This window comes from Pezoporus occidentalis, unplaced genomic scaffold (assembly GCF_034315485.1).
Source record: "Pezoporus occidentalis ecotype Australia unplaced genomic scaffold, CSIRO_AGI_Poc_V1 ctg77, whole genome shotgun sequence".
NCBI lineage: Eukaryota > Metazoa > Chordata > Aves > Psittaciformes > Psittacidae > Pezoporus > Pezoporus occidentalis.
The window spans coordinates 2,510,215-2,519,491 of NW_026916126.1; the positions used below are offsets into that span (position 1 = coordinate 2,510,215).

The following is a 9,277-nucleotide window of genomic DNA, read 5'->3' on the forward strand; positions in this document are numbered from 1 at the left end:
GTTTGAAATACAAATTCAGGAAGAGCACAGAGTCCTGTCTCAACACTGATAGGACTGTCTCACTTGACTGTGCTGGGATGTTTACCCATTGCTAGCTGGTATGAGAGAAGCTGCTATGAGCTTTACCTGCTGACAAATTCTTGAAAGGCAGAAAGTGTCAGAAGGCCTTTGTGCTGTCAGTCTGTCCTAGCAGAAAATAATACTGGGCTCCATAGGACACCTATAGGGACATAAAGTGCTTCCAGGGAGGTTGGGAAGCATCTATAATCATGTGCTTATAAAGAAAGAGCTCTTCTCTCTCTGACTGTTTCATTCCCTCTCTCTGCAGCTGTGTATTCATGACAATTACAGAAACAACCCCTTCCATAATTTCCGGCACTGCTTCTGTGTGACCCAGATGATGTACAGCATGATCTCACTCTGCAGCCTCCAGGTATGCCCTCCACCTCAATAGTATCACCCCATTTCTGTCATGGGGCACGTGTTCATCCACTCAACACTATGACACCTGTGCCATTTTTCTTGCAAAATAGGCCACCAGCTTGCTACTGAGTGGTGAGCTTTGCAATAGCTGCCCTGGTTAGATGCTGGGGCAAGGAGGAAGTGTTTCATTTCCACATCTGTCTGCCCACTGAGCCATTCCATCCCAGACCTCAAGCACCTGTACTGTTTTCTGAGGCTGCTGGGATGCTACCTTCACCTCCTGGCTATCCCAAATCTGTACACTGAAGCTCTTCTGACAATCTGATAGCATGAAACATCAATGAATCAGATCCCAAAGCCTGATGAATTATGGTCTGGGGATATGGTCTTCATCATCATATTCCCACAAGAGGTTTTCCCCAATGTGTGCTTGCACCTGGGTGAGCTACTTCAAATAATGCCTTGCATGTACAATATGCAAGATTCTCCTTCAACCTGTACATTGCTCAAAACTATAGGCATAATTTATTTTCATTGGCTGGATAACTCATGTCTATATATTCATTTTGTTTCTGTACAAGTCAGATTTTGTTCAGTAAAAAAAACCTGTCTTCTCCATAGTTAAACGTCTCAGTTACTGGCATAAGTATTTTCTTGCTAGTAGGAGTGTGAAGAAAAACTTTCTTTAATGAAAGTTTGCCCTATTCGGAAACTGGGAATGCAACACTTAATTTTTCTCACTCTTTTTATAACTTCAGTTAACTCAGAACGGAATGCCAACTAGCTATCTTCCAGCCCTCCCCTAGCTAATCAGGATGCTCTCATGACTTGTAAGAGACTATACTAATATCTCAGTGCTTTTATATGATCCCTGCAGTAATAACAAGTTTCAAGCAAATTGCCTCCTCTGAGCTGCTGTTATTTAGTGCAACAAAGGCAAATCTGAGTCATTTTTACTGGAAGGGGAGGCAGAATTCTTTCTTGACTGAAGCAAATTGATCTGTGGAAAAACACTTCATTTTGCTCAGATTTGCATTTCTCTGAAAAGTAAATGTGGGTAGGTTTTTCACTTATATTCATTTATGGGGATAGGGGAAGTAGAAAGCATAATACTACTGTATGTTCTGTATTTTATAGGAGAAATTTTCCCAAATTGACATCTTGATTCTCATGACTGCAGCAGTGTGCCATGACCTGGACCATCCAGGCTACAACAATACGTAAGTCTGTCCCTTAAAATTCATTGGGAAGGTAATATCAGCTGCAGTTTTGGTAGATCAAGTTCTCCTTCTCATGGCTTGAGCTGGCAGTGACCTTCCCCAAGGCCCACAAAATCCAAGGCAGAGCTTCACGCACAAAGCTCAGGTCTGGGTTGGGGCTGCCAATTGTCCTTGGCTCTGTAAGGAAAATGCTTTTTCATGTTTGTATTCCAACACTTTCCCCCGCTGCTGAGAAAACAAGGTAAAATCTCGTATGATGAGAGAGAGGGAATAACTTATTATAGCTCTATTGACTGAAATGGAATAATTACACAAAAATGCAAACCATGATTTAACTTCCACAGTATTTCATAATTATAAATAATGAAGTGCATGTTATTCTATTTATTATCATGTGATGAAATGATAATTGTTGACCCATGGGCACTTTTGTGTGCATGTATATGTGTGTGAACAAAAGAGAATCTAATTTATTTGTAGCCATTTGTTAAATAAGGGCAGAACCCAATTCTGACTGGGATCAGTGAGAATCTCTCTGTTAATATTAGTGGGGGGTTGAATGAACCCCAGACAGTTCTTTCTTTCTTTGTCTTATGTCATTTTAAGATACAGACACATGGTAAAATAAAAAAAAAAAATAATAAAAAGTTTTAAAAAAAAACAAACAAACCAAACCAAAACCAACTTCTACAGGGGAATAGTGCCTGAGACGATATTAAAATAAAATCTATCTTCTCAAAATATCTGATTTGGTATTAACAATCAAAAAGCAAACTGCATCTAATTGAATAAGTATTGAAAAGAATGTAAATAAAAGTAAGCAGCATGGTTTAGAGCAGCTGGTGTGCATCTGCAGGAGTTCTCATTGTTTCTCTTCCCATCAGCTATCAGATAAACGCACGAACTGAGCTTGCGGTACGCTACAATGACATCTCCCCACTGGAGAACCACCACTGTGCTGTGGCTTTCCAGATCATTTCCCAGCCAGAATACAACATTTTCTCCAACGTTAACCAGGACCAATTCAAACAGATAAGACAGGTATGAATGCTGTTCCCCTCTGTCATACAAACTGTTCCTGAAGACAAAAGCACTCGCAGACTTCCCTGTTGTACAATGCAAGTGACTCATTCTCCCTAGAGGGTAGGACTGAAAAAGCCCCTCACACTGTAAGGATTCAAGAGGGATTCTTGGAAAATTTCCACAGCAGCACTCCCCGGAATGTCTTGCTGAGAAATAATGAGTACATCCTGACTATTAAAGCCTATGACATTTGGGGGATAGATATTTATATTATTGAAGGAGTCAATTAGGTCTGACTGGGAAAGGATTAAGTTCTCATGGCAGAAGTTTATGCTTTAAGAGAACATTGTATTAATATTAAAAGAGACTTCAAAATGAGAAAAGTTTTACAACAGTAGAGCACTTGTACTGTTGGAAGAGGCTCTGGTGGACTGGGAGTCATCGCAGCTATCTCTGAGAGAGTGAACAATGCTACAATTCCCATTAGAGCTGTAAGGGCCAAAATTCAGGCTTAGTTTTCACACAAATGAAAAAGCATTTGTGCTTTTCGTTACACACCAAATAAAAAAGCAGACCATTGTAAGGGTTCAGATACCTGTCTGGTTGGAGTTACTGATTCTGCCAGTGTACAGGAAGCAGGCATGAGCCCAAAATGGACAGATCTGTATGAAAACCTTTAACTTTAAATTAATCATGTTTACCCATCACAAACTCAACCTAGCAGGAGGATACCAAGCTCCTAACACATTGTCTGCATCTGGGTATTTCAAAACTCCTAATCCAAGGAAGATGAGCACAGAGAACACCTATGTCTACTGATCTTTGTCTCTTCCTAGGGCCCTTAAGAGTCAGCAGCAAAATCTGTAGTGCTTTCCAAGGAGCCAGTAGTGGACCTTGGCAAGCAGAACATCTTGTTGTACAGTTTGTTTTTCAGAAAAGAAAACCCTCAATGTCTCTGGAATATCACACAAATCCTTCAGGCCAATCCAACCAGTATCTACATAAACCATGAACTCTTTATAACCCTCTCCCAATTTGCTTGGCAGTTTCAGGTCAGAAATTTCCCCTTTAGGTATTAACTATGTATTGCATCTGAGGCTTTTTGTGTGTAAGAAAGACTCTACTTTGCTCTGTAATAGCAGACTTTGTAAAGAATGTCAAGTTAATATGTGAACATGTTTTCTTTGCTAGGGGATAATTACATTAATCCTGGCTACAGACATGGCGAGACATGCAGAAATACTGGACTCTTTCAAGGAAAAAATGGAAAATTTTGATTACTCAAATGAAGAACACATGACCTGTGTAAGAGGTTTTCTGGATTATGATTTTTCTGTGCACAGTGTGAAAGCTTGTAGACTGAAATTTGTTTGTTTAAAACCCAAGATTCAATATACATTATTAAAAAACATAAATCCTTCTTACATTCTCTGCCCCACCAAAAAGAACTGCAGTTTGAAAATGCACTATATAAAGCAGGTTATTCCAGCTTTAGAAATCCTGGAGTCCCATCAGAAAAAAATTATATTTACTCTGTCAGGTCACAAAGTCATCTTGTCCATTATGGTGGGGCAAAAAGTACAAACCCTAGTCTCCCCTACTTCCCAATCCAGTCATCTTTGATGTCCAGGGAAGTCTTCCCCAGCTACCTCTGAGTACTCCACAAACAACCTCATGATCATTTGTGGCTGAATCTCTTCATACAGCAGATAAGCACATGTCCCACTGTGACACATAGCGGTGCCACAGACATGGAAACCAAGGCAGAGAGGCGATAAGTGATTTACAGAGTAACTGAGAGAGTGGAAAAGAATCCAGATCATTTAAGGCCTCTGATTTCATCCTAAAACTGTCCTTTCTGCTTGAAAACATTGCCTCCCAGTGCTTCATAAAGAGAAAGGCTCTGAGTAGGGAAAAAAAGGGCTGGCATTAAGACTGCAGTATTAAATTATTACCCTCTTTCAGCTGAAGATGGTACTGATAAAATGCTGTGATATCTCCAATGAAGTCCGCCCAATGGAAGTAGCAGAGCCCTGGGTAGATTGCCTACTAGAGGAATACTTTATGCAGGTAAGAAGGAGGGAGGGCTGCTCTTCCTGAATTCCACCTCAGCTACAGGTGCTCCATCTCTGACAGACCAGTCTAGTTCTAGGATGCGAAGACTTCTTTTGCAGAAAGTTGGAGAAGGATGTCAGCAAGAGAAGCTGTTCAGAAAGCAAATGAATGTAATTTGCAGATGAAATACAGCAGCAACCTAGAAATCCTAATGCTAGCAGACTTAAGCTTATTCTCTGTAAAGCAAGTTTGCTTGACATATAAATGATTATTGAGACAAAAGGGCAAGAGCAATGGCAAGAGAAACTTGTCAAGTAAATTACCAAATATCACACAGGAACTGGTTTAGATACTTTTTGTGAACATCACAGTCTGCAAAGTCAGACTTTAAGCTCCACAAACCATTGCTGCTCACTGGATTCCCAGCTGAACACAGTTTCTGATTGCTTACAAAAAGATCCCTGGAACAGAAGCCCTCAGCTATCCCTGCATGTACATGCTGCAGCAGTGGGATCTCAGTCAACACATAGCTGCAGTGCTCCAAGGAGGAGATGCCAGAGCTATCTTTTCTGTTTTGTCTATATTTGGATAGGGTTCATGCCAAGCAGATCTCTTGGATGATGTGTCAGAAACACTTCTAGCCCACTGCATTTCCAGCTTTTTACTCAAAATTACAGTATCCATGTACCTTACTATTTTGGCTATCCAGAAAAGACACTATGTGCCGAAAGACCGAGTAATTGAGAGAGAAAATCTGCTGCGGGATGTATTTTTTGCATACACCGTCTAAGACCTCCTTGCACATGAACCCACACACATAGACACAGTAAGTTTTGTGATCAAGTATGTAGCTTGGTAAACTTTTTTGCAGTCAATTGAACTGCTCTCCATCAACCTGGGTATCCAGAACTAGTTTTAATAATTAGTAAAGAAGGTGTAATTTCTCACTGAATACCTGAAAATAATCACTCTCTGGAAAATGATGAGGAAATCAAAGACCTATTCTTTCTCTTCCAGAGTGGCAAGAGCCATTACCACCCTTCTGAGTGCCCTGAAATATTTCACTTCATAAATCTCATAGATTTGGAAAGGGAATCAAGTGGCCTTGTTGACCTGGAAGCCTGGAGGTCAACGTTTTCATGCCAGTGCTGTGCAGAACTGAACAGAGTTCTCTATTCAGAAACTTGCACTAAACAATGAAGGATGCATTGGCCCAAGGGAAACCTATTTCTATTCTGTGCTATCTTCAGACACCACTGAGATCCGTATCTGAAGCCTGCTGCTCTTTAGCTAGTAGCAAGCTAATGCTTGTTACATTACTATCCTTAAAGGCTTCTAGCCATGATTAATATTTGTTCTCTCTGGATTTGTTCCAGAGTGATCGAGAAAAATCTGAGGGGCTTCCAGTGGCACCATTCATGGACCGTGACAAAGTGACCAAGCCGACAGCACAGATTGGCTTTCTGAAGTTTGTTCTCATCCCCATGTTTGAAACAGTCACAAAGGTAAGCCACCCAAGGCCAGAAGCAGAAGCGGGGCATGCAGAGCATCAGCATTTGTTGCCTCAGGTGTTTAGCTAGCCAGGGAAATGGGGATGTACAATTCACACCCTGCCTTTCACCCCATTTTCAGCACATACAAGTTAATAAATACAAAATGAAATATTGATATTCTTTCCTTATTTTCACCCAGCTATTCCCAGAAGTGGAGGAGGTAATGCTCCAGCCCCTTTGGGAATCGAGGGACCACTATGAGGAATTAAAACAGATAGATGATGCTATGAAAGAGGTAAGCTCTAAATATCTCTTTGATAAAGCAAACATTAGGATCGAATAGGTCAAACATTATAATTTAGTAGCAGCTTAATTCTGAAACATTAGGAATACTGATGGCATAATCTCATTACCATGAGAAACACAATGGTTACTCCTGGCTGGGTGTGTACCACAAGCAGCAAGTGTGCACACAAACATGCCTTTGCCAAGTCCACCAGGCACCACACAGGTACAGCCACGGGAAGGGAGCTGCTCGCGAGAGAGGGGCCTCAGACCAAAACCCAGAAGTTACTGCCTGAGCGGAGCGCATTGTCAAACACTTCTTCCTGCAGGGAGCTGCCTTCCCCTGGGAAGGAGTTATCCTGGGCTACATTGCTGCAAAATGTGCTGGGGCTGGGCAGCTCAAGGCACCACACCACCAATCCATAAGTTTGTTTTCTAGGAAGAAACTTCCACTCGCGTGTCTGTGCTTGAAATTTTATGAGGAATTACTCTTTCATACACAGCAACTAGTAGGATTAAACACACAACCGACAAAGCTATATTATGGCCCACGCTGAGTGGCAGCCTCCATTTACAGTGTCTCTCATTTTGACATTTAATGCTCAGGGGAGGTAGGATATATACTTAACCATGTTTGCTGCTTCTGACCATGTCTGCATTGCCTCAGGAGCCTGGCAGGGCAGACACCAAAGCCAGGCCCTGGGAGCTGCCCACAGTGCAGCAGCTGGCATGCTGGCCTGGCTCCCACAGCATCCTGCAGCCTGTGACACCGAGCCTGCCCAGCTCCCTTGCACGCTGAGGCAGACGACAAAACCTGCCCAAATGGCATCACAGCAGAGATGTTTTCTGACATGAAAAAACTGATCATGTAGACAGGATACTATCAGTCACTCTGTCATTAAAATAGATTGCGAAGTGCCCTGGCACAGTAGTTGTGCTGACATTGTTTGATACGTGGGAAATGAAGATTTGTTCACTTGATCACCCTTGGTGTAGCTGCCACCTCCTCCCAAGTGCTTAGGAGAAAGAGCCCTTCAGCAGCACAAATTAATCAAAGAGATCATGCTTTGAGGACACTAAGTTATACAGGATAAGAAAGTCTTGTAGGCATTCTGTAGTTTAGAGAGGAGCATTTCCCTAAGGAGGGAAGAAGAACTCAAACATGACTGCCAAACTTCCTGAGTCCTGCTCATGTTTCAAGTTGAGCTGAGATTTTCCTTCTGGTTTACAGAATCTGTCAAACAGAAATTCTATACAAACTGACAGAGCTTTAATTATGGTGCATTGGCACAAGGGTCTTAGAAAAACAGGAGCTGCCTGAATTCAGAAATATCCTGAAGCAAGAAGAGTTGTTAGTTAATAATCTAAGAGCCTTGCATGGCAGATGATGAGGAAGACTGAGCTCTGTTTACTCAGAACATACATCCAGAGGAGTTTAGATGAAACGGTGCCTGCGATATACCAAGATGCTGCCTATTATTTCCCAAGCAGTGTTGCACATACCTTGTGAAGAGATGAGCTTTTGACTGACAGCAGCAGTGCAAAGCAGCACTGTGTGAGTCAGGGTATTAATGCTCCTTTGCTCTTCCTTTCAGTTGCAGAAAAAGAAAAGTGACAGTTTGACCACTGGAAGTACTGAAAAGTGAGATGAAAAAGGCTGAACAAGACACAAGCCCTGAGGTTATTCTGGTTTTGAGAAGTGCTGTGTTTGCCAAACAGACACGGTGGCTACATCAAAATCCAACTGGGACCATGTACACAGAGTGGTGGCAGGCACAGATGCCTCACAGACCTGTCTGCCTGCCTGGGCGCCTTGTCTACAGCCTGCAGCCTGCTCACACTGGCACTGCCAGCATCAGCACCAAGGATTCCCCATGCTCCGGCATGTCCTCTGCTGCACACATTGCACGGGTTTCAGCACAGCTGAAATCTTCAGCAGATTTGCCTTTCTGGTGACCACATTGCCTGCAGTGTGTAGAGACAAAGCAGTTCAGCTAAGGAGCCTTTTCTGGAAAACAACCCGCTGGCACCCAAAACCAAACAAAATAGTTGGTTTAGTCAAGATACAACATATATGTGTACAGCAGTATGCTAATTACAGCATAGCTTAACAGATGCTTATATTCTGACAAGGGTCCTGGCATAGATTTTTGTTTGCCTATTAGGCCCTAATGACACATTTCTCTGTATTACTCTCTGAATTTTATAGTGTTCACAGTACATTCAGAAGCCCAGCATAGTGGATGCATATTCTTTTTCTACACTAGAAGAAGTCAGAAGAAACCTCAGTGAGTTTGCAGGTTCTTTCTGTGGCCTAGTACGACTAGACATCATGGGATCCTTCAGCATGAGCAAAGGGAGTACGAAGCTGAAACCACTGTGCAAGCAAATTTTTATCCTTGTGGATGCAAAAAGCACCAACAAGAAAAACCTTCAAAGATGTACAGATTTTTTTTTTTTTTTACTTTTAAACTGATCTGCTAAATAATATATTCTTCTACAGAAATGGCTGTTGAGCTTGTTTTCTTTTTCTTGTGTTCAGGTGAAAACTGTATCTGTTCCTAAAGACAAACGCTTTCATAATGAATACAAGGGGCTGTAAAGGAGAGGTGAGCCTTGGAGGAAAATCTCTAGAAACATCCTTTGTGATATCCTTGCATCATAAGTGCAACACCAAGAGATCTACACTTCTATTGATGGCTTACTTTGTCATCAATGAGCCATCGCTGGCTCCGGGGAGGCAAGCTCTGCCCAGAGCTGCACTTGTGCAGACAGCCA

At 42.1% G+C, this 9,277-nt stretch overlaps 1 protein-coding gene across 5 annotated transcripts in view; it reads left to right on the top strand.

The window, feature by feature from the left end:
* The window catches only part of PDE9A (phosphodiesterase 9A), a 52,776-nt gene extending 43,771 nt beyond the window's left edge, over positions 1-9,005 (top strand). For 4 of the 5 annotated variants that reach the window (XM_062602493.1, XM_062602497.1, XM_062602495.1 and 1 more), the window contains 8 exons: positions 329-433; positions 1,561-1,643; positions 2,528-2,684; positions 3,858-3,971; positions 4,632-4,736; positions 6,098-6,226; positions 6,414-6,509; positions 8,095-9,005. In XM_062602493.1, the coding sequence (XP_062458477.1) occupies positions 329-433; positions 1,561-1,643; positions 2,528-2,684; positions 3,858-3,971; positions 4,632-4,736; positions 6,098-6,226; positions 6,414-6,509; positions 8,095-8,145 (840 nt within the window). In that variant the 3' untranslated portion in view covers positions 8,146-9,005. The remainder of the gene's footprint in view (positions 1-328; positions 434-1,560; positions 1,644-2,527; positions 2,685-3,857; positions 3,972-4,631; positions 4,737-6,097; positions 6,227-6,413; positions 6,510-8,094) is intronic. The other variant, XM_062602494.1, reaches the window with a different exon arrangement.
* Positions 9,006-9,277: the final 272 nt, after the last annotated feature.